The sequence below is a fragment of the Engystomops pustulosus genome, chromosome 4, assembly GCF_040894005.1.
Source record: "Engystomops pustulosus chromosome 4, aEngPut4.maternal, whole genome shotgun sequence".
Classification (NCBI taxonomy): domain Eukaryota; kingdom Metazoa; phylum Chordata; class Amphibia; order Anura; family Leptodactylidae; genus Engystomops; species Engystomops pustulosus.
Window position 1 is genome coordinate 107,292,094 of NC_092414.1, and position 26,511 is coordinate 107,318,604.

The 26,511-nt window shown below is 37.6% G+C and overlaps 1 protein-coding gene across 4 annotated transcripts in view; it reads right to left on the reverse strand.

The window, feature by feature from the left end:
- Nucleotides 1-787: 787 nt before the first annotated feature.
- SLC13A1 (solute carrier family 13 member 1) overlaps nt 788-26,511 on the reverse strand; it is a 40,233-nt gene continuing 14,509 nt past the window's right edge. For all 4 annotated transcript variants that reach the window (XM_072147012.1, XM_072147014.1, XM_072147013.1 and 1 more), the window contains 13 exons: nt 26,205-26,392; nt 25,806-25,857; nt 25,663-25,708; nt 21,714-21,770; nt 12,734-12,888; nt 11,174-11,293; nt 8,275-8,373; nt 8,069-8,170; nt 6,109-6,212; nt 3,174-3,283; nt 2,001-2,162; nt 1,746-1,883; nt 788-1,111 (listed from right to left, as the gene is read on the reverse strand). In XM_072147012.1, the coding sequence (XP_072003113.1) occupies nt 941-1,111; nt 1,746-1,883; nt 2,001-2,162; nt 3,174-3,283; nt 6,109-6,212; nt 8,069-8,170; nt 8,275-8,373; nt 11,174-11,293; nt 12,734-12,888; nt 21,714-21,770; nt 25,663-25,708; nt 25,806-25,857; nt 26,205-26,392 (1,504 nt within the window). In that variant the 3' untranslated portion in view covers nt 788-940. The remainder of the gene's footprint in view (nt 1,112-1,745; nt 1,884-2,000; nt 2,163-3,173; nt 3,284-6,108; nt 6,213-8,068; nt 8,171-8,274; nt 8,374-11,173; nt 11,294-12,733; nt 12,889-21,713; nt 21,771-25,662; nt 25,709-25,805; nt 25,858-26,204; nt 26,393-26,511) is intronic.

The window sequence follows — 26,511 nt, forward strand, 5'->3', positions numbered from 1 at the left end:
AAATGATTAATCTGTTCTTGCCAGAATTCAGGAGTCATTTGCACATGAAATGGTTTTCTGAAAGCCTGAAAAAGGTCATGACTTGGTGAAAGGTGGCATGGCTTAGTCTGTGCACCAGAAAATTCAGTTGGAAACTAGACTAACTAATAGCAGGTCTACAATACAACTCCCCAGCCGTAAACTATTCCATATACATCATCCAGAAAGATTCTGGCGCAGAATACAACTGTGTAGTCTAGTCTCCACTGGTCTATTCACTGACACGTTCATAAATTTCCCTCAATATGTTTGGGTGCCTGATGTTTACTATAGGCCCCCTGAACCAGAAATTTGGGGTGATATTGTTCCTGCTCAACTTTGTTGTATGGAAAAAGGTTAATATTTAATTTCCCTTAGGGAAAAATCATAAGGAACATCAAATTTCAGATGCCCAATCTTTCTAACAAAATACAATCATTTCTTGTGTATGAGCATCATTATAATTTATGACATTATAGTGGATATGTGCATCCTTATATTTTACTGATTGATTTTTTCAGGTCTTAAGGTTGTTTGGGTCCAGACTTAGATTTGTCCAATCTAGGTGACTCTCATTGACTCTCTCTTGCTTCACGTTAATAACATGGATGATCCGTCCGTTTAAGAAAACATATTTTTCCAATAAGTGTGGAGCCTGATGCTTGTTTTATACAAATACAAAGGTTACACGCATATTGTATAAAGTATAATGTTGCAAACACATGCAATATTTCATTAAGAAGTAATGTCTTGGAACAAAATCCTTGTAATTTCCAATGTCCGGTCAGCCTGCAGGCTTCCAATATTAATGACTTGATTTCATTTTCTAGATTAGAATGAATGATGGGACTCTCAAGTCTCTAAGATGCTCTTATAGCCACATATTATTAAGATAACCAGTGCATTATAATAACCTTAAATTTCACATTGCTGAAGTGAAAGCTGTTGTAACCAGAGCTGTGCTATTTGTAGTAGCAATGCTAGGTGCCCAGGATGGATAAACATCAAGACTGAACATTGGAATTGCCCATGTTGATATACAAAGCATTACTACAATGACTCCTAAAATGTTGATGCCCAAACCAGCTTTTACCTAAAATAAAAACAAAAAAAAACTGTTAATACTGTATACTAATCCCTTGTAACAATTTTTAAAATTGTATTTTGTAACACAAATGAGCAAACATGATTATTTTCCATTATATGTATATGTATACTTTTGGCTGCTTCTACATGTACAATTTCGATATGACCATGAGTATATGACTGCTTTTTAATGGTATTCATCCTGTTATGTTAAAAGTGTGTACTACAAACTACTACAAATCCACAACAACCATTTATTTTAGTATATGGTTATGTTGTTAACTTTTAAAAGGTCTAGTACATAATGGGGGATTCTATTTTTCTCCTTTACATCACCTCCACACCAAATGGGCATGGAAGAGCGTGAAGGGGGCCATGTTATGCAACGGAGTGAGCCGGTACGGGACATTCCTGCCCTGCACCTGTGCACTAACTATACCCTGCACCAGGAAACGGACATGATAGATCCCTATAATATTTTTACTTATATTGAAATAAACAAAATCTATATTAGTCATTTTGTAAGATAATAATGGCAACTGGAAAAAACCCTTTACTAACAACATTTCACTAGTACTGATATAATTTAGATGCTTCAATATACAATACATGACAAACACTAAAGTAGTATATATACTTACCATGTCCATGACCTGTAGATGACCATAAGAAAATACAATAGCATTTGGTGGATTTGCTACCGGAAGAAGGAAGGCAAACGAGGTGCATAGAGTTGTGGGAATGAGTATATAGAGTGGATTTACAGAGATAGCTTCAGCCTGTGTAAAACATAACAACAAAATGTAAGGAACTATTTTAGATAAAGTAAGTATAAATATATTTCATGTTTGTTTTAATATTGGTTTTGATGTTGTAATATATGTTGAGATACTTACCAGTGGTGCTAATATAGGTAGGAATATTGTGATTGTGGCAGGATTGCTGGCTACTTCAGTCACTGAAGTCACAATTAGACATGCAATGAGCACAATAAGCCATATAGGGAGTGAGCCAAGTGGAGTCATCTTGTTTCCTATCCACTGTGACAATCCAGAGACCTGAAAATATCACACATACTGTTTATAAATTATGTCAAACTGTTTATAGGTGATAAAAACAAATTGAATGATTTTTGGTATGTAACATTTTAAAATATATAGCCTTTTACTTAAATATATTTTTTTACATTATCCCTAAATTATGTTTTTTTAGTCTTTTATCTTTACATAATTTGTTACTCCCTTAAGGCAAGCCAAGGCACTCCAAAAACCAAAAATCCTTTAATCCTTGTAATTATCAAGCAGCAAATTAGCAATGTAGTAGAATCCTATTAGAAATCACCCTGTGGTGGAGCTAAAAAAAAAGGGGGTATAAAAAAATCAACCCCTTCCCCTAGAATGTGCATAAAGAGATGAAATCATAACATGTTAGGCATCACTGCATCCCAAAATGCCATGTCTATCAAAATATTAATATCGTTTTCCAATACAATTCCTATACAGTAATGTAAAAAAAAGTCCAAATCATTTTTTTTCTTACATTTTGCCACTCGAAATATAAGTTACAGGTATCAATCTTTTTAATGGAAAATGTTAATTTTTTATTGTATTAAAACATAACAAAACAATAGAAATTTGTTATCTCCATGAACCAAATAAACATTTTTGGGATTTATTTTTCAGCTCCTAGTGGATTGCATAAAAAATGAATTGGTGCCATTTGGAAGTACCTTTTGTTTTGCAGAGATCAGGCTTGGTAAGGGGGGAAATATATAATAGCAATGGAATTAAAAAACTGTAATTCCACGACAGAAAGTGGCTGCATCCTTAAATATCCGTAAATAATCTACATATCAAGAACAGGTATTCTAAAAGCCTATGTTTACAGGCTGCCAATGATGAGATTCTGTGATGACATGTTACTGTGGAAGCCAATAACTAGTATCATTGCTGAGTATTGAACGCAATTAATCAACTATTCCTTACAATTGGGGCCATTCATAATGGGTGTGGGTTTATGCTGTGGATGTCTATTTTGTGATGGTGTGGCTAAAGGGAAATTTTTGTTACCTCACATCCTTCAGCCAGAGCGAAACCACCACCAACAAGAATTCCAATATCCCAAGGCATACAAGCTTGAAATTCCTTCCAAGTTATCAATGGTGCATAATCAAAGGAATCTATGACAAAAGTAAAAAAGACTAGCTTAAAATTCAAAGTTTTCTTTTTATATAATTATCTTATCTTTGCAACAGTGTTTTGTAGTGTTTCTATGAATCTAAGATGTAAAATAAATTCCAAATCTATTTCTGAAACAAGGTTTTGTACTTCTGTTTACAACTAATATTTTACCTGCATAGATAGTGAAATTGATTATATACTTATAACCATAAATCTTTAAATCAATGCCATGAAAGATTTAGCAAAGTACACAATATACCAGCATCGTATAGAAAGAAAGATGCCAGCTCACCTCCACTACACGACCGGACCCGGCACGGGCCAACCCTCTGCTGGGGTAGGAGAATATGTGGCAAACAATTGACGGTCCAGCCAAGGTCCACGGTCTAAAAATGTTTTTCTTTATTGAAGCATATATAGCAATAACAAATCCACTCAGAAAGACGGTGATCGCCTACGCGTTTCAGACAGATTACCTGTCCTTAGTCATGGCTGCCATGACTAAGGACAGGTAATCTGTCTGAAACGCGTAGGCGATCACCGTCTTTCTGAGTGGATTTGTTATTGCTATATATGCTTCAATAAAGAAAAACATTTTTAGACCGTGGACCTTGGCTGGACCGTCAATTGTTTGCCACACAATATACCAGGTTTGAAGAAAAAGTAACACATTCATATTTTATTTACGGTAATTACCATGAATAAATAAAAGAATATTTAATAAAAAAAATATCACACAAAGAAAATGGACAGTATGGGGAACAGGGACATACCTTAAAGGGGAGCAGCCATAGCAGCTTTTATGGGGTCTACAGTATCAGGGGGCCTGGTCACCCAACCTGACACACTAAAGAATGGAAGATCTGCACCATTATATAAACAACCTCAGACAAGAAATGTAGGTGGAGGCGGAGGGGACAGCATAACTAAAGTCTCTCATCTCCAGCTTTCTGCTGTCTACTTTCCTCATTTAGTCTTCAGCTTCTAGGCCCCAAGACAAGTATATACATATACATATGTGTGTATGATTTTATAAATGTATAGAAGTATATATGCTTTGTATGTGTGTGTAAACATGTGTGTATGCTCCATATTTGTGTATATGTGATGTGTATAAGCTATATGTGTGAATATGGTGTATACAGGAATATGCTGCATTTTTGTATATATATATATATATATATATAAATATATATATGTATATACATATATATATATGTGTGTGTCTATGGTGTGCTAATACTGTATATGTAATAATATGATGTTTATATGCTATATGTGTTTGTATATGATGTTATATACTGTATGAGTGTGTATATTATGTGTATATGCTGTAGGTATATGTGTATAAACAGGGCTGGGACAACGCGAAGCAAGGGTAATAGATCGCCTAGCATAATAACCCTGCTGCCCACACCCTTTACACATGACCGTGCGCGGTAGGAGTCCAGTACAGTGCCCACTGCAGTTTGTGCACAGTCAGTGCTGAGAGACCTGACAATCTTCAGGAAGTTGCATATCTCTGACTGCACCTCTGGCCCTGCCCCTCTCCCTGACTGCACTGCAGTCAGCTCCTGCAATGTGGGTAATAATGGCTGCTCCTCCGCTACTTGTAAATAAGCAAGTCTAACTGTATATCTGAAGCTAGAGCATGGTGGGGGAAGCAGTTTAGAGACTTTATACACAGCTGGAGCTTTCTCTGCTTGTTAATGTGATAAGCGATATGTGATTATATGGAGATTGTATGTGCATGAGGGAATACAGTATATGGTAGTGACTGTGTCTGTATACTCTATGTGCATGCTATGTGTCTATATACCATATGGTATAACTTATACATTCCCAGAAACAATTACTGAGGAAATGTAAAAACTGCATAGACCCAGTTCCTACAGGTGAATTTCCGTTTCTTGGGATAGTTGAGGCACGTGGTGGGTTGGGGCCCACTGAAATCAGATATGCACCCCCATGTTAAACCTAACGCGTGTGAACCAATTGTTAAATTTACAGTTGTGTTGGGCAGAGAGGCAGCTGCCTCCCCACTTCTGTTGTATAGAAACAGTGTGGCAGGTCTCAGCAGGGTAGCTCATTCTAGAGGGCACAACAATGAGGGGAGGCTGTGCACTGTTATTTCATTACCATCCTCTGCCATTGACTTTCATATAAGCCAGTTCACTTCTGTTACCCAATCGTTATTTAAAATGGGAAAAATAGTGCACACTGTTATAGAAAACTAAATTTAGTGCAGGACACCACAAAAGTTGGGGTAAACTAAGGCTATATTCACATAATCTGCCAGAATCCAAACGAAACGGGAAGTGGCTCGGGCTGATCACCTATGCATGTCAATAGAAAGTCTTGCACCTGGTGTTCTATATGTAAGCAATGCAATCTATCAGATGCTTGCTACAGATCACATGTATTTCTACTGAAACACAAAGGAAATTGGCCCCAGCCACTCGTTGCATCTGCATTGCATTTCAAAACGCAGCCTTACCATAACTTCCCTATATTACAGGCACCTATTTATGTGTCTAGTATATAAATTTCAGGTATGTATTTATATGTGCAGTATGCTGAAGGTACATTTTTTTGTACTTAGGAAGCTCTACGAAGTTTTGAGTGCAATAACCTACACTCTCTAACATTGCTCTGTACCCCAATGAGCTTTTCTCACCATAAGCTTCCTTTAGAAAGGATAATAACCACAAGCCCTATAGAGCCCCATTGGCCAAAGCAGTTGTGAATGATAGCCAACAATTAGAAGAAAAACGTGTTTAGTCATTAGCTTGCTTTTAGACAAAATTTTTAGACAATACTCAACTGATTTTGCCAGCAGATTTTCTTTTCCATGGATATGCAGGGACAATGAAGAAAAGGAGTCCCAAAAGCAAAGCAGCTGTTGAATCTGTAGCATAACCCTTGTATCTGGAAATAAAGACAATATGGATAATTTACAAACCACTGTTAGTGCCATCGGTCGCCATTTTTCCTATATTTATCATGTAAAAAATAATGTGGAATGCCATGCTTTTTATTTCATATAAATAACAGACACTTGAAAGAAGGGAAACTTCCATACATGGTCTATAGGAACTGATTATAAACGGAATGGCTTCTATCTACCATCAGTATTTGGTGTTAGTTATTCTTTCATAATGGACACCAGTAGAAGTTCTGTGAACTTGCAATAAATCCTTGCTTGCAGTATTTTTCAGGAATCTTGGCTTTAAAAACCTTTCAGTTCATTGAGGTTTATGGGCATCTGTTTATGCACCACAGCAGCCTGTGCATACATACATGGAAGCTGTTGTAGATTTGCTGGTGTGACCTACCATAACTTGTCCTTGGCACTGTAACTTTTAGATAAATGAGGTTACAGTTGACTAATTGTAGCAAATGCAGCACTGTGCATTATGCTCATAACACTTTCATTTTTCTTTTGTTTGTCAAAACGATTTGGGGCTATGTATCATGCCATGTACACCTTTCTTCTAGCATTTTAGGCATGAAAACTTTGTGGTTTCTACTACACAGCAATGGAAATTAGACTTTCACACTTTTGGTCCCTGACCTCTTGGTCTTACTAAGTTGGTCCAATTGTTCTAGAAGTCTTGGGGATTTTTGGAAGGAGCAAGTTTTCCTTACTGACATCACTTCCAAACAAAACATGCAGTGGCTTGGATGTTTTTCAATTTCTCTAGACATTATGCTGGAAGATAGTTAACTGTCTTGAATTTTTTACAATTGTCAATAACCTCATACACAGAAAAAATATTGCCATACAATCTTTGGGGTATTTAGCAACATAAAAAAACTGAAAAGCGCTGCTATTGTGCAGTGATTTCTATTTATCCACTTGTATAGTATTGTATATTTGTATAGTATTGCACTCACCTTCTTCAGTTGTGTTCCAAGCCACAACCACTTTTTATAGTTTTACAACAAAGGGCTTTTAATCCATGGGGCAGCCTCGGATAACCCAAAGTGAAACAATGGGTCTGTAAAACGGGCAAAGGCGTTCGGTGCTATGAAATAGTTCCAGAAATTCCCTTTGGGTGTTCGAATTCATGGAAAAATTACAAGCCTTTTATTTAAAATAATTATTAAAAAACACACATTAAAAGTTATATATAGATAATGTTAAAATGATACACGTTTGACTTAGTTGACTGAGCAACAGCCAAGTTTGAGACTTGAAACGTGTATCATTTTAACATTATCTATATATGACTTTTAATGTGTTTTTTTAATACTTATTTTAAATAAAAGGCTTGTAATTTTTCCATGAATTTAATTTTTTTGAGCTATTTCATAGCACCGAACACCTTTGCCCCTCAAATCTTTTGGAAATGGCATTAGATTGATGGGCAGTGATTATCACATTAAATTGTGTCTTGGCATAGTGTTAACACACACTTAAATGCTCAAGACCAGCAAGCTGTTAATAGTGTTGTTCAAAAGAAGGCAATAAACCCATTAAGCAAATGACAATAAACACATAGTAGGCTTAAAAAAATCCTTCTGAAGTCTAAATATGGTAGTCTAAATAAAACCTTAGATCAATGTTCCATCAAACAAAATTTATTTCATTACGTTCATAATTCATATTTCATAACATGTGGTATGTTTTTTAAAGAAACGCATCACTGCCCTTCTGCAGCATGTACAATATTTAAACTGTCACAACATCATATGGAAGTGATTTCCATAGTCCCAATGCTCTTAGAATCCCTCTGTATGATAACAGGAAAACCTAACATGTAGAATACAACAATACTTACTGAGGAAATAATGCAGACCACCCAGGTATAAATCCAGGGTCCCTAGTGAACCACAGCAGAGCCATTAAAAGAAATAGGATGAATGTCATAATTTCTTGATAGCTGGAAAAAAACAACATGTTCTTTATTTAGTAATTTTGGTGCCTCATACACATTATATTTTACGAAACAGTAAATGACATAAATATATATTTTTTAAGCCATACCTCACAGGACCAAGTTTTTTGTATTCGTCCATAATGACTTTTGCTGAAGCGATTTCTCTATTGGTTTTCTCTTTGCCACATTTAAACATCTCTTTAAGGCTTTAAAAAAATGACATGTATTATTTTTTTTTCAAGTAAAGAAATAAATTTTCTTCATTATGCTACAGTATAATTATGCATTTGCTAAGTGTTGCACTGTATATATATATAAGCATTCAATTCCTAACCAAGACTAATAAAGAAATTTTAAGAACTTCCCATAAATTATAGTAGATTAGTTATTTTATTTCCATTATGTATGACTATAGTCACTTGTTCTATTTCTTTAAAGCAAATCTACCACCAGGGTGAAGGTTTGCAAACCAAGCACACTGACATGCAGGTTTGTGTCCCCTCTGGCAGGATATACTTTTCTTTAAGCTTCTTATGCCCTTGTTTTTTTTAAAAAAAGGCTTTACAAATTATAAAAATTATCCTGAGGGGCTCCAGGCTCCATTAAAACCCATGGAGCCTGGAGCCCCTCAGGCTTCTTTGTATTTTTTTTATAAAATCAATGTGCTTGCTTTACAATCTGTGATCCTGGTGGTAAATGTAAGTGTATCCATATAAGTATTATGGCTTTGCTTGCTCTATACCTCACCACTCCCTATTTTTGTAAACGCTCATAATTTATGTCGCCTTGGAAATTGGGGCTTTTTAACACATTGTTCATCAAAAAACTGGCATTCAATAAATGCATCAGCCCCATTGTGTGTAAATTGTAAAAAATCATGTGCATATGATTTGATTACATATATACTAAAATCAAGAGATAGGACAGGTCAGGTATGATTTTGCTGTTTGAGCATTTCATTATTTAATGCATGTTACAGAAGATCTTCTATTTGCATATTCTGATTCTGATTTTCTGACACCGAAAAGCAAGGAACCAATCAAAGTAATATTAGGAAACATGATCTGCTACTAGTAATAGGGCAATTGAATCAACTAATTGCCTATACATCATTCTTTCCCAGTGATCATCCTGTTCCCAAAAAGGAAGGGGGGAAGTAAGGAGGATGTGATCCTGGTGTTGTCCCTGTGGTACTTGTTTATTGAGGGAAAAAGCTGTAAGCAGGGACTATTATGGCAATAGCAGAATTTAGTAGCACTGAGAACCTAGTACTACTACAATCTAACTGTGAGGCCCAGAAGGTGTCATCCCTAGGTTCAGTAGATTACATCATAAAGAGTCCATGCACATAGCTTCTTCATACTCTTCCCAAGACTAAACATTTCAAGTAGAGATCATTTAGAATTTTTAAAATGGCAATTTTTAACAAATTTTCACCAATTTTAGTTTTTTTCATAAGTAAAAGGAAAACATGTCAACCAAAATTTACTACTAACAGGAAGTTCAATGTGTCATGTGTCAATCACAAAAGTTATAATCATATAAAGCGACACATATCAGAATACAAATACATATCAGACTACAAATCATATAAAGATATACAAATACAAAATATCATATTATTCAGAGTCTTAGGCTACTTTCATAAGAAAGGATGCTATGCCTGGACGATCTGGGTGTAACATATGTATGGCCGGAATGGTGGACGAGTGAGTGCTGCCAGGCCGTATGTATGGCTAAAGAGAGAGCATGCTTTATCTTTTTTCCCTCTATAGGAGAGTATGGTAACACATGGTGACACAATGCCCTTATATAGTGGCTGTATGCTAGCGGCCTCAATGTACAAACTGGTTGCATTGTGAAGGGGTTAAGAGAGATGCGTTTATATGAATATACACAAACCTCAATGAATGGAAGCAATGTTATGGGTGGTCCAATATTCTTTCAGAATGATATGAAAGGCTGATAATGTCATACACAAAATGACCACTTCTAGTTATTTCTGCTAAAGGTGGCTCTATAAACTATTGATTCACGGGTTATAGTTAGGTTTTCCATTTTGAGTTAATTGTTGAAATATAATGCCACTGTAAAAATCTTCGATGTGTTATTTGTAAAGTTGTATTTACTTAAGACCATAAGACCATTTATGCCCTAATGCATAATACTATTGAATCAAACTATTGAATAATTTCTGCTTCTCATGAATGTATGCAATGCTATTCACTTTTTATATTGCCTTATCAAAATCTTATCTTTGTAACATGCATGGAAAGGTTTCCATTTTCTCATTTTCTGTACATCAACTGTACATGCAAACTAAAGGGAACCTTTCATCAGCAATTGACCTAATAAACCACGACCAGCATATTGTCAGGCAGTGTTCCTGCAGGTTTAAACTACCAAAGAGATTTTATGTATATTTATTGAATCCTAATTATATTTTACACTGCTTTAAACCTAGAGCCTGTGATGACATATCCAGAGTGTCTGACGAACCTTCTGGGTTGGTCTAACTATTTAACATTTGTGTGCCGCTTGCACGTTATGAACTACGATTAAGGATCGTTTAAATCTGAATGCGTCTGTTTTTTCCGAATTTTTGTCATGGCATTTTTGGCATGTTTTTGAATATCATGAAATAAAAGTTGTTGATATCCAAACCATCTTAAGGATTTGGCAGAGTGATTGAAAACCTCCTCTTATCCTATACTCTCAGGCTGTAGCTTCACTGACTTTGTCAGTAAGTTCTAATAATTCTTTGACTTAATGCAGGATATTATATTAAAATAGCACCCACTTACTACACCGATGTGAGGATGTATTTATTCACATATTGTATATTAGGCCTTGGTCTACAGTAGTGCTAAATATTGAACTCCATACATACACATGCTATGATCAAAATGATAGAAAGTTAATCTAAGAATTTTCCTAAATGGTGGAACAAAAGTTACTAAGAGATATTTTAATATTTGTATTGAACATAAAAAGTGATATTCTTACTTGAATCCCAAAAAAAGCCAATGAATCCATAACCATGAAAGTATTACCAAAATTATGGTGATTGGAATACAGAGAAGAAACCATGTTCCAAAATTAATCTCTGTGCACTCGGGATATCGCCTGAAATAAATATCCACAAATAAATGGCATTACTATACAATATTCTATATTCTTGCACATTCACTTTCATGGTCCTAATCTGTATGATTTTATATTAATTAACGTTACATTTGTAACATTGTAAATGTATTTTTAAGCACATGGCTTTGTGAATAATGCATTGGTGTCTCTTACCTGTAAAGCAGTCCCACATTCATTACCTGGATGAGTAACCTTTGCACCATTTTTTATCAGAAACAATTGCAAGGTCTGCTAGTTAAGATGACGCTTTCCTTTTTATTCATACTCAATCCAGTGTCTTTTTTATTGAGTTTGATTAATTATTATGTAACATTATAAATTTATTGCTCTCATTTCAGGGCCGTTTCACCAGATGTATCCACCATATGTCTCTGGTATATGAGCCTGACATATACATAAAAAAATTCCATAGGATAGAAAATGAATTAAGTGGAATTAAAGGGGTTGTCCTCTTTTAGCAAATAATTGATATTGTTCCTGCAATTATAAAGTTAAACCATATCCAATATACTTCTGTATCAATTCATGTATATGTTTTCTAGATCTCTGTTTGAGGTCATTCTATAGGGAACTTCATTGTTTATGTCTAGTGGATAGAAATCTGTTTGTGGTCATGTGATGTCACACAGGTGCCTCGGTTCGTTATAACACATATCACCTTCAGTCATAAAACAAACCATGCACCTGTGTGACATTACATGAAAATGGACAATTTTCTATTCTTTGGAAGTAAACAATGAAGCTTCCTATAGAATGTCAAGATTATCAGATTCTGGTATGAAGACTTGGTAAACCTGCCATCTTGGATTTCCTGACAGTCTTATTCAAGCCCATTCTAACCTGAAAAGTTTTATGCTTGGATGTATATTTTAAAAGACTGCACTGAAAAGTCCCCCCAATCATCGATTTGTGGGAAGGGAATAAACAGACATAAGCTTTTTTTGTAGGTTGAAGGACAAGATAAAACATTTTATGGATAGTTGGGAGTGTTGGATTAAAGCAAATATAACTGATGAAAAAAACTATTTCTTCTCTTTATAGAAAGATATGTAAAGGTGAATTAAGACTTGGTATCAACTTGATATGTATTTTGGAGGTTATTTATCATACGGCGCTCATGCATATGATAGGCACGCTACTAGTCCACCACAGCCAGATACATCAAGACGCTCCGGTCTGGATGAAAATCTGCCGGCGCAGCCCCAGGAACACCCTGGTCCAGCACATTTCCTGTGCCACCCTCCAGCTGCCGCTCCCCCATCCCTTCACACCCCTCCACTGCCCCTGGCTAGCATTTGAGATTATTTCAGGGCAGTAGTATTCTACTCACATGATGGCTTATTTGGACTGTGACTGAGCTATTTTTCTATATACTCTTTGTTACAAAAAAATAGATAATTTGAATAAATCTGCACTTGCGTTTGAAATTGTTCAGCAAAGATCAGGTTTGTTGATGTTCCAGTAATGGTGGTCAGTCCTCCAATTGTTGATGAATATGCAATGCACAAACACATTGCTTTGCACATCATTTGATCCTTTTTATTTCTGTATCTTTTTTCTGAATCTGACTGAATCTGAAATTAAGAAAAAGAAATATTATGCCATAGTAAATAATAGGTTTGGCAATCATTTTTATGTACAAATACAAAGCCTGGAGTTCGGCTCTGCCCATTGTGGAGATCTTGATGTAAATAAAGATGTAATCATTGGTCCAAGTATGCAGATTTTTTTTCAGGCAGCAAACATTTTGCACAAATGACAATACTGTACAATAATGTAAACTGTATGATGTCATGGGGAGCACTGAACTTTCCCAAAATGGTGGTGCACAGCACGCCTGCACGTAAGTGCTGGGAGGCACAGCTGCATCAATATAAATGTCACCAGCGACTTTGGGTCTGCCAGACCCAAACTTTTATGGTTCCGTCCGCTCATCTCTATCTAGTAGCAACCAATTTTTTTTGTTGTTATTAATAATGTAAAAAGAACATTAAATTTACTTGAATCTTGTCTGAGAATGAAGCAATCATGAATACATATAGTATACAGTATATTGTACTGTAAAGGAGTTTCCTGCTCTTTGCAATGCAATCCTCTGAAAGAAGGATTTTCTTTACACATGCTGTACTAAAAATATTGAGGTCAGAATTCTAACAGCATATCAAACACATCATATGTTATATAATACAAATGTTTTAACACTCTGCTTCTTTGTTCTTTACAAGTATTTCTCCCATTAATGATACCACTGTGGGTAAAGGCACATTACAGAAAAGGCATCTAACATTTTAACAACAATCAGCTGTTCATGACTGTTGTTGTAGACAAAAATTTGTAATGTTATTGTACTAGAATGACCTAGTAAGTATGCAGGGCAAGTGGACCAGGGGACTAGAACAGATAAGTCGGTGGGGGCCGTGGGGCAAATTTACAGTATGAGAATGGAGAACAGTGATATTGTACATCATTAATGTAAGTAATGCATGTATGTTTTATATGTGTACTGGATGGAAATATTGTAGTATTTATCTGGGCATTGTAAGGATATTTAAAAGGACACCTTGGTGTTATATTTTTATAGGGCTGCATGGAATAATGTTTATGAATTGCACTAAGCATTATTATGTCTTTTGCTGTTGGCCTGGACTGTTTATATTGGCCATCTGTATCAAAATTTGGTAATGTATGTCCTACTTTGTTGTAGGAACTTTCTTGGAATCCCATTGCAAATAAATCCAAGTTTGTACTGCTCTTTTAATGTTGTAAGGAGACTCCTAGCTCCCATTCACAATCAACATAATAAATAATATACAACATCCAAGTAATTTTTAGGAATTAGTTTTTCCAACATCATATCCATATATGAATGCTATATATATATATTGAAAAAGGTGTCCAACACCGAAACATCGCTACTAGAGATGAGCGAGCACTAAAATGCTCGGGTGCTCGTTATTCGAGACGAACTTTTCCTGATGCTCGAGTGCTCGTCTCGAATAACGAGCCCCATTGAAGTCAATGGGAGACCCGAGCATTTTTCAAAGGGACCATGGTTCAGGAATAAAATGTGTTATTTAATTGAAAAAGAATGTCTTCTGATAAGTGATCAGATGTATGCAAACATCTGCAATCTATTCTTCACTGTTCCGCGCATATATTATCTCCCGACAAGTTATCAGATGTGAAGAACAGTGAAGAATAGAATAAAAACAGTGAACACAGGATCATTTAAGTGAAAAACGCAGTGAAAAACACAGTGAAGAATAGATTACAGATGTTCGGCACATCTGCTTACTTGTCGGGGTGATACGCTGTCCCGGGATCCACTCCTCTTCTTCCACTGATGTCTCCCTGTGCTGCCCGATGTCTCCACCGTGCTGCCCGATGTCTCCCCCGTGCTGCCCGATGTCTCCCCCGTGCTGCCCGATGTCTCCCCCGTGCTGCCCGATGTCTCCCCCGTGCTGCCCGATGTCTCCCCGTGCTGCCCGATGTCTCCCCCGTGCTGCCCGATGTCTCCCCCGTGCTGCCCGATGTCTCCCCCGTGCTGCCCGATGTCTCCCCCGTGCTGCCCGATGTCTCCCCCGTGCTGCCCGATGTCTCCCCGCTGCTTGATGTCTCCCTGCTGCTTGATGTCTCCCTGCTGCTTGATGTCTCCCTGCTGCTTGATGTCTCCCCGTGCTGCTTGATGTCTCCCTGGTGCGCGATGTCTCCCTGCTGCCGTTCCGCGCGTATCTTCCGACAAGTAAGCAGATGTGCCGAACATCTGTAATCTATTCTTCACTGTGTTCTTCACTGTCTTTTTCACTTAAATGATCCTGTGGTCACTGTGTTCACTGTTTTTATTCTATTCTTCATTGTTCTTCACTGTGTTTTTTTAATTAAATGCTCGATCTCGAGCAGGGGAAATACTCGTCCGAGCAACGAGCCGTTTCGAGTACCTTAATACTCGAACGAGCATCAAGCTCGGACGAGTATACTCGCTCATCTCTAATCGCTACCTGTTTCAATAAAAATGACTCACGTTTGATTTGAACCTTGGAGTGCTGCCTGCCTTTTCCATTCATATATATATATATATATATATATATATATATGTATATACTTATATATACGTATATATATATATGTGTGTATATAGCATTCAGCACAGAGTATAGTTACACAGAGTATAGTATAGTAGTGTACAAAGAGTTCATCTTTCAAATGGAGCTTCAAAAGACAAGCAGTAATATTGAACATGTGATGTTTTGGGGTATAACCCCTTCTTCTGTCAGCGGTCCTGAATCATCACATGATCATCATCACTGGTCATCTGAGAGTCTCATGTATGTATGTTGTATGTTTCAGCCTGAATTGCCTGAAATCAGAAGACAGTGAAAGTTGAACTCTACTGCTGGGTGACTATACTATGTTGTGTATAAATATATCCAGTTTGAAAAACTAACACACAAAAAAACATTCCTAAAAGATACTTAGATGTCATTTATAATTATGAGTTGTTCTCAGCATACCTCTGGCCTATTTCCGTGTTATCGTTTGGTAACCTTAATCTGTGTAAACAATAGACTAATTGTAACCTATCAGATTTTGGTGTACGTTATATGTCTTGTCCTAAGGTGACATTAATTAAGATTTAGTCTGTACTTTAGTGTTTACTCTAACCTCTTGTTTTTTTACCATACTTTTTGCCAATCCTTTATTCTATAAATGAAAAGATTTTTATAATTCTTTATTTTGCAGTAACAGAAAAAGCTGTTAATAAAAAAGTAAAGTTAGTAAAACCAATAGATTTATTTATGGTTTCCTAGTTTTCAACTGTAAATTGCATTTGAGGCAATGGTCTAATTCATCTGCTAAAAATAATAACTTGCATAAGTTCATTATATAAGGTCAAGAACTCAAATTTATCATATATATCAGTTGTTTTATGTTGCAGCAACATTTTGAAAGGTACAGAAACATTTCATAAATAAATATCTTTTCCTATTATATTATAATTCTTTCAATAGATATCCTACTTGTCTTAGAAGTGATATCTATTGTGCTTAACTGAGTTCAGCAAAGGTTGTTAGCTGGAAGGTCATGAGCCTGAGTAATAAAATCTATTTATGTTGAGCTACACACACATTTTTTAGGGTCCCGAATGTATTATGTACAAAAGTTCATTCCAGCAACTACTTATTTCTCAGATTTAATAGTAGTGCAATTTCCATTGCGTAAGGTTGATTAGTTTTAGACATCTTTTTATTGAAGCAGTTGAGGGCAGAGGTAGGTCTGGATTTACTAGAAGGTGTTGCTGACTCGGCCACGTATCATAATTGATGGTTTCCCCTCTATCTTTGTGCATTTCATTAAAGGACATCTACCACCAGGATCAATAATTGTAAACTAAGCACACTGATATACTGGTGTGTGATATCTTTGGCAGGATCTGATTTTCCTTAATCTTCCTATATCTTCCTATTATGAAAAGAAGGCTTTAAAAATATGCAAATGAGGCTGTGGTGCTCCAGACTCCATTAACAACTTTGGAGCTTGTAGCCCTTAGGCTCATTTGCATGATTTTAAAAACATTTTTTTTTTAAAATCCAGGGCATAAGAAGCTTATAAAAGAGCAGAATGGGGCAGATTTACTTACCCGGTCCATCCGCTATCCAGCGGCGAGTTCTCTGCGCTGGAATCGGGTCCGGCCGGGATTTATTAAGGTAGTTCCTCCACCGTCCACCAGGTGGCGCTGCTGCGCTGAAAATCATCAGAACGCACTGGAGTTCACCGGCTCGGGGTGAGTGAATGTAAGTGCAAGCTCCGCGATTTTTTGTTTTAAATGCGTCGGTTTTTCCGAATCCGTCGGGTTTTCATTCGGCCACGCCCCCGATTTCCGTTGCGTGCATGCCAGCGGCGATGCGCCACAATCCGATCGCGTGCGCCAAAATCCCGGGGCAATTCAGAGGAAATCGGCGCAAATCGGAAATATTCGGGTAACACGTCGGGAAAAAGCGAATCGGACCCTTAGTAAATGACCCCCATTGTGTAAAAGGTATCACACACCAGTATGTCAGTGTGCTTGGTTTACAATTCTTGATTCCGGTGGTAGATCTCCTTTAAGTATGTTGATCATGGATCAAGTACATGCTAGTGGCACTTCATTAGTTATGATAAAAACAAAAAATAAACAGTGATTTCTCTAAAACTACTTAGCCTTAGCATACAAGTGAAAAAAAATGGAATTGTTGTGTCAGTGAAATTAAAATGAAATTGATAATAGATTTCTCATCAGCAAGCTTGCACCTAACTTTTACAATGCATTTTTTACCTGGTTTTATAAGGTTTGTTCACACTCAGCATATCACTTTGTGTTTTCTTGCTCCATGTATTTAAAAATGTCAAGATATAGATATTTTCAGGTAATGTTTTTATAAAAATAGACTCACTTTCATTCTTTTAAGACTTAGTATAAATAAAACCCCTGAGTTGACTCTAGAAATATTTAGTATTTTCAGCATGTATATAATACATAATGTACACTCACCGGCCACTTTATTAGGTACACCATGCTAGTAACGAGTTGGACCCCCTTTTGCCTTCAGAACTGCCTCAATTCTTCGTGGCATAGATTCAACAAGGTGCTGGAAGCATTCCTCAGAGATTTTGGTCCATATTGACATGATGGCAACACACAGTTGCCGCAGATTTGTCGGCTGCACATCCATGATGCGAATCTCCTGTTCCACCACATCCCAAAGATGCTCTATTGGATTGAGATCTGGTGACTGTGGAGGCCATTTGAGTACAGTGAACTCATTGTGCTGTTCAAGAAACCAGTCTGAGATGATTCCAGCTTTATGACATGGCGCATTATCCTGCTGAAAGTAGCCATCAGATGTTGGGTACATTGTGGTCATAAAGGGATGAACATGGTCAGCAACAATACTCAGGTAGGCTGTGACGTTGCAACGATGCTCAATTGGTACCAAGGAGCCCAAAGAGTGCCAAGAAAATATTCCCCACACCATGACACCACTAGCCTGAACCGTCGATACAAGGCAGGATGGATCCATGCTTTCATGTTGTTGACGCCAAATTCTGACCCTACCATCCGAATGTCGCAGCAGAAATCGAGACTCATCAGACCAGGCAACGTTTTTCCAATCTTCTACTGTCCAATTTCGATGAGCTTGTGCAAATTGTAGCCTCAGTTTCCTGTTCTTAGCTGAAAGGAGTGGCACCTGGTGTGGTCTTCTGCTGCTGTAGCCCATCTGCCTCAAAGTTCGACGTACTGTGTGTTCAGAGATGCTCTTCTGCCTACCTTGGTTGTAACGGGTGGCGATTTGAGTCACTGTTGCCTTTCTATCAGCTCGAACCAGTCTGCCCATTCTCCTCTGACCTCTGGCATCAACAAGGCATTTCCGCCCACAGAACTGCCGCTCACTGGATGCTTTTTCTTTTTCGGACCATTCTCTGTAAACCCTAGAGATGGTTGTGCGTGAAAATCCGAGTAGATCAGCAGTTTCTGGCACCAACATTCATGCCACGTTCAAAGGCACTCAAATCACCTTTCTTCCCCATACTGATGCTCGGTTTGAACTGCAGGAGATTGTCTTGACCATGTCTACTTGCCTAAATGCACTGAGTTGCCGCCATGTGATTGGCTGATTAGAAATTAAGTGTTAACGAGCAGTTGGACAGGTGTACCTAATAAAGTGGCTGGTGAGTATATATAGCAGAAATGCAGCAGTGACAATTATTGCTATGTTATGACTGATTTCTCCACTTCCCCTTAATTGTTCTTAACTAGAGATGAGCGAGTATACTCGTCCAAGCTTGATGCTCGTTCGAGTATTAAGGTACTTGAAACGGCTCGTTGCTCGGACGAGTATTTCCCCTGTTCGAGATCGAGCATTTAATTAAAAAAACACAGTGAAGAACAATGAAGAATAGAATAAAAACAGTGAACACAGTGAACACAGGATCATTTAAGTGAAAAACACAGTGAAGAACAGAGTGAAGAATAGATTACAGATGTTCGGCACATCTGCTTACTTGTCGGAAGATACGCGCGGAGCGGCAGCAGGGAGACATCAAGCAGCGGGGAGACATCAAGCAGCGGGGAGACATCGGGCAGCACGGGGGAGACATCGGGCAGCACGGGGAGACATCGGGCAGCACGGGGGAGACATCGGGCAGCGCGGGGAGACATCGGGCAGCTCGGGGGAGACATCGGGCAGCGCGGGGAGACATCGGGCAGCACGGGGGAGACATCGGGCAGCACGGGGGAGACATCAGGCAGCACGGGGGAGACATCGGGCAGCACGGGGAGACATCGGGCAGCACGGGGGAGACATCGGGCAGCACGGGGGAGACATCGGGCAGCACGGGGGAGACATCGGGCAGCACGGGGGAGACATCGGGCAGCACGGGGAGACATCGGGCAGCACGGGGAGACATCGGGCAGCACGGGGGAGACATCGGGCTGCACGGGGAGACATCGGGCAGCACGGGGGAGACATCGGGCAGCACGGGGGAGACATCGGGCAGCACGGGGAGACTTCAGTGGAAGAAAAGGAGCGATCCCGGGACAGCGTATCACCCCGACAAGTAAGCAGATGTGCCGAACATCTGTAATCTATTCTTCACTGTGTTTTTCACTGCGTTTTTCACTTAAATGATCCTGTGTTCACTGTTTTTATTCTATTCTTCACTGTTCTTCACATCTGTTAACTTGTCGGGAGATAATATACACGCGGAACAGTGAAGAATAGATTGCAGATGTTTGCATACATCTGCTAACTTATCAGAAGACATTCTTTTTCAATTAAATAACACATTTTATTCCTGAACCATGGTCCCTTTGAAAAATGCTCGGGTCTCCCATTGACTTCAATGGGGCTCGTTATTCGAGACGAGCACTCGAGCATCTTGAAAAGTTCGTCTCGAATAACGAGCACCCGAGCATTTTAGTGCTCGCTCATCTCTATTCTTAACCATACAAATACAATTAAACTGCTGCCTAGAATTACCAGGAGAGAAATTCTATGGTTTTTGAGATTTAGTATTAGGTTTCGTATTAGGCAATATATTACTAATTACTAACCCCCTTTTCCATCACCCTAGTACCCACCCTATATAAAAGAACTGACCGTGGAATAGTTAATAAAATGAATACTGTGGCTCTCTTTCAGTAACTTGGCCATTTTTGGAGCACAGAGCACAGAAAATGTGCAAAACTGGCACAACCAGGGTCCCTTGCAACAAAGTGCTGCTATCCTGCGCTGCATTGGCCATGTAAATAAGTCAGTTCATTGGATCAATAGCAAGGGCTGATCAATAATACTACAACAATCTATCTCTTTAAAATAATGAAAATCAATGCATCACATGCCAAACATGGACATGTTACACTTTCAAAAAAATAAAAATGGCCATGCATTGAATGGGAATGCTGGCAAAGAACAAAATGCCTTACATGATATAAATAACATCAAACCTATACATTTTTCCATGTTTTTTTGTAATGTGTGTGTAAGTGTGAAGGTCAGTATTTTAAGTAATTTACCTATATACATCTATTAATAGTTCTGCTCCGCATTCTTGATATGTAAAGTGGAACCTTCTGTCTGTTACCTGATCAACCAGACATTCCTGACCATAAAATGGTTCATGGACAACATTTCAACAAAAAACAGAATGGCTGAAAAAGAAAAGGCCCGTGGTACGTTTGCTGTGAGGCCACTTGGAAGATGCTGCTACCACTAGACAAATATATAGACAAATGTGGATCATGCACATATTTACAATAGATGAAGCTGTATTCTCTCATCTTCCAAAGTAGTGTGAATAATAATTTTCACATACCATTTAGTGCAAAACTAATGTAAATATTACCCATAGGGGCAAATGTATATTTTATTTGGCTTGTGTTTTTCTTCTTAATGTGTGACTTTTTGAGCGCCTAAGACAGTGTCCCTTCAAAGTTTTCCATGGTCTAGTTTTCTTCAGTATGCTCTGAGCAATGGAGCACCTACCTTACCTGGCATATCTTAGAGTTATGTGTTACTTTTTGGAGACCGTTTTGAAGATTACAAAAAGTCACAAATTCACTTAAGAGGATCTGTCACCAGAATTTTACCACTCACACCAGTAATACCTGCTGGTAAAGGGTTAACAGTCCTCCACATATCACCTACAATTATCTGCTCCAGAGGCACTGTACCTCAGTTACAGTGGGAGGGGGGTAAGCTTTATTATGCCTGTTCTTGTGGACAGGTTCCCATTTAACTACTCAACAGCATAGCTATTAATAAGGAAAATCCACTCAGATACATCTGACCAGCAAAAAGACAAAAATGCAGTCACAAAACCAGTCTTAAGATACATGTGCCCCATTGTATTGAAAAATTACCTCTGGCATTTCCTTTTCATGTTGACTGCAGGTTTCAGTTTGATGTTCTTCCACCTCCTGTATTGAGATAAATCAGTTATTTACTATACGATTTTCAGAAGATTATGTTAGGCTATGTGCAGTCTGCTGTCATTATTTGCATCATTCTGATAAATAGAAAAAATGTTCGTTTTTTGTTGGAATAAATGTAAGACTTTCAGTTTATACCAGAAATAACTGACTTTAGTGATGATCCCATCAGTCACATTTTACACATACGTCTGAAAAAGGATACTGTTGAAGACCAACTAGTAGTATATATATTACAACCTTTCAAAATACTAGTCATTACCAACAAATAATACTGCACAAACCCATAAGTAAACAGATGAATAACTAAAGAAACTAGACTAGTATCTCTGAGGCTTATACTACTAATATTTGTATACAACTTTAACAAGTCTCTTTAGCTTACCATTATATGTATGATGCAGTAATTCTGTGGGCAGACTTGGCTATGTGTATGTTGTCCTTTTTAAAATATTTATTGAGGATCCCTTTTATTGATGATCTCATAAAGCTTTATATTTTTACATAAATATTGTTGTCATTGTTCCCTGTTTTAGGTGGTATATCATTGTGCAATCAATCTTTTACTACCATGGATACTTGTTCCATCTCTCTGGGCTACCTATATAATGGGGATATTTTCTTCCTATATAGTGGGAAGCATGTGATGGGCTACCTATATATGGCGGGCATTTCCAGCCCTGGGCTAACTATATACCGGGGGCATGTTATGTGCTGCCTAGATACTTGGGGTAGTGTGCTGGGCTACCTATACACTAGGGAGCATGTGCTGTGCTACCTATATACTGGGAGCATGTGGTGGGGTACCTATATACTTGGGGCATGTGCTGGGCTACCTATATACTGGAGATGCTGAGCTAACCATATGTATAATGGGACAGCTGTGTCTAATTTAATGAGGAGGTGCTGGTGTTAAATATGAATGAATAAGGGGGAAACTATATGGTAGCATATGTTAAAATTAAGGGATCACATTGTATTATACAGTGTATATGTAGGGGGCATTGGTGTCATTTAGAGGAACATATAGCTGTTATCTGAGGTACATTATATTGACTGTGATTTTTCTAGGGTGAGAGTGGGGAGATGTTCTCCAAAGGCCACCCAGTTGACAAATTCTGCAGTGATGGCAAGTCATGGCTTGGAAACGTTGCTGTGACATTCTCTACCTGATGGATAAGGATTGCCAACCATGAGGAATCTGCCAGGAAGAAGCCTGGAATGAACCTGGCTAACACAGGGTTCAACCCAATTTGAACAGTAAGAAATATGTGTGCCTGCCCATAGGCAGTCCCGATGTACAATACATTTAATGCAGGCATATATTTATGTGTGGTTATTTACTGGTTGTATATGTTAAGGCATAGAGTATATACATTTTTTAGATATATTTATATGTGTGGGATATTTTCATGTGTGCTGGTTATTCATTGCTGGTAAATATTTATACACCCAGCATAGTCATTGGCTACAATTATTGCAAGTATATATTTTTGTTGTGGTATATACATTTCAGACTTATATTTTTATGTGTAGTATTTTCACTGGAGGGGTATATTTTTCTATTTGGTATTATTTACTGCTGGTAGTCCTAGTTGTAGATGAACTCATAGAAGTTGGTCTGTTAGATTTCTTCCTTATGAAAGGAAAGGGAACCATTTCATTTTCTCCCTCAGGATCAATTGGACACAAAATGTTCCAACCCTGATATATACACAAATCAATTAGTGACATTATTACAATGCAAACAAAACAAGAAAAAGGTAGGATGCGTTCACAAGGCTAGACAGAAATATAACAAAAAATGTTTATTGGATAAGTAACAATTTTAAACACAATCAAGACGGGACAACAATAAATATAAAAACACTTAAAAAGTACACCAGAGGGGTGTACAAAGCTGCCAAGGGCCAAGTTGCCCTAAAAACCCCTACTACAGTCTGCCAAGAGTAGAACTACAGTAACCATAAGCACCAGAATATGAATAACCAAAAGTGCAAAAAATGATGCATGAAAAGTGCAATTGACCAATGTAACAAAGCTCTGATGCATTGATCCCTACATGCCCAACATATACAATACCATGTTGTCGTAGAATGAGACAATAAAGCAAGGCAGGCAGGTGTAGGCAGAGAGAGAGGGGGGGGGGGTAGGCAGACCCCACGCGTATCGTCACCTACTCGGTGACTTCCTCAGGGGTATTATTACAATATAAAGGCGACAATATATCATATTTATTTATTCATAAATGCATAATTGAGTCCTGCTTGGACTGGGGTGTTCCCATTTCAGCAAATAAATGTTATTGATTGAATAATGAAAAGTGATATAATTTTCCAATATACTTTCTGTATCAATTACTCACGGTTTTCTAGAGCTCTACTAGCTGTCATTCTGTAGGAAGCTGACCTTGGTCACACAGGTGCACAGCTCGTTATAACACACAGCTCTGATTAATTTCTGTGATATAACAAGCTGTGCACCTGTGTGACCATGGTCAGATTTCTAAAGGATGAAAGAAAACAGAGACCCAGAAAACTGTGAGGAATTGATAAAAGATGTATTTTGTAAAGTTGTATACTTTGTCACCATACAAACAATAACATTATTTGCTGAAATGGGAATACCCTTTTAAGATGAAAAGTTGCAAAAAAAAAAAAGGGAATTTTCCATTGCTCAAAAATGAACTTTTCTTTTATGTAACATACTTGGGAAAATATAGATCTGCCCTTTTGTCTTTTTCTTGCGAAAGACGCCAGTCCTCAGGAGCTGACACATTCCTGTGGTCACTTATGATTAAAGGTGTGGCCCTTGTATTTGAAATAGTTTTGTTGATGAACTTGTTCCACGTTCTAAGTTTTCACCCCATTAATATTTCATATGCAAGTGCTGCTTTCTTGCTTTTTTTTATATACACTATATTTTATGTCTGTCATAGACTAGAAATGTACTGTGAACAAATCTTATAATAAACAAAAATCTGAATATCCTACTACAGAGAATTCTCAGCATGACACTGTAAACGTGTAAATACACAGAAAATGGTAACTGAGACTCTAGGTGCTGTCATGTGGTAGGCAGGAGCACAATAAAGATTTATTACTATAGCATGTATTTTCTCCTTGTCAGCTTGGCTGTGTGATATGTGCTGATTAAATAGTATAACCAGAATGAGGATAACAGAAGATAGAATAACAAAATAAATAAGTACAAGGAAAAGGGATTGCTCTAAAGGCTGCAGAATCACTCCCTGCCATCAAAACACTCCTGCAGGGTGACTCCTCTGTGGGTTCTGGATCATGGTCAGAGCTTCTCGAGTTACTTATTAATCTTAAACTTATTAATGGTGGACTATTCAATTTAGTAGAACCAACCATTATACTTCCCTCACAACCAGTGCCAGAAACTGGAAATTACTACTTTCTCTATATGCATTGAAAAAGGTTGGCTCTGTTACTGTATCCATGCAAGACACTTGGTTCTGGTCCTGTATATATGTAGTAATCCTGGTTCTGGTTACATATCTTTGTAGTAATCTTGGTTCCGGTACTTTTTCTATGGAGTAATCTTGGTTCTGGTAACATATCTATGGAGTAATCTTGGTTCTGGTTTCATATTTTTGTAGTAAATTTGTTTATAGTACCGTATATATATATATATATGTTGTAAAATTGGTTCTCCTACTTATTTTGTATAACAGTAATTCGGTCATTGCCACATTACCTCTAGATTTAACTATTTCTTTTTTTCTGGGGGTTGCACAGTCTTCATATAGCCCATGGGCCATGGTTGCCTGGTCACTGTTTTCCTTCAGTAAGTCAGTAACAACTCTATCTTAGAATCTGCTGTAAGGATTGTAGCTGTGGAAATATAAACTCACCTTGCATTTTCCATTATTATACACTGCAACCGTCCCATTACTATACCTGTAAGAAATATTTACTATGAATATAAGGTATACAGTATTATACAGGAACAAGATCATCTGACTGCTAATAGGAGCTGTGAAATTCTGACCCTTACCCATTAACATGTTTCTCTGTATCACATTTTGTATCCTTTTCATAGATGTTTTCTGAAAGTCATTAACACAAAGGATAAGACTGCGAATTGCATAGAAAGTGTTGATTCTTTACTTGACACACTAAAATATGTGTATGGCTGCAAGGGAACTGTACTTTTCATGGTGGCATCAGATGGTCAAATGAGTATTCAGTGGCTGCTCAAATAAGTCATCAGTGGACAGTGAATGTTGAAGTTATCATATACTTTACATCATTCAAAAACTATATATTAGAGCCACTTAAAGAAAGATGTTAAAATCTCTTATTGCAGATGGAATGTGACAAATAGACTGATTAAAATTCAACATAATGGCAAAAATACACGCACACACTTATTTAAGTGGGAAATAGTATGTACCGTCAAGTTCAAATACTTCATTGCAAATCCCGTCTGATGAATTAATTTGCATGGCATCAACCTCAGCCTCGGCATTAATGATTTGCTGAGCTACAGCTTCCACGATGGGCATCACCATAGCAGCTGTGGAGGTGTTGCTAAGCCACATGGAAAGGAAGCCAGTGCTGAACATAAATCCTAGCATTAACCTATAGACAAAGACAAAGTTAAGAATAAAATTGAAATACAATAATTTTTTTAAATAAAATGAAGCTAGTACATAGAAAATGTAAAGCACAGATACCAAATACAATCAAGTAACAGATAA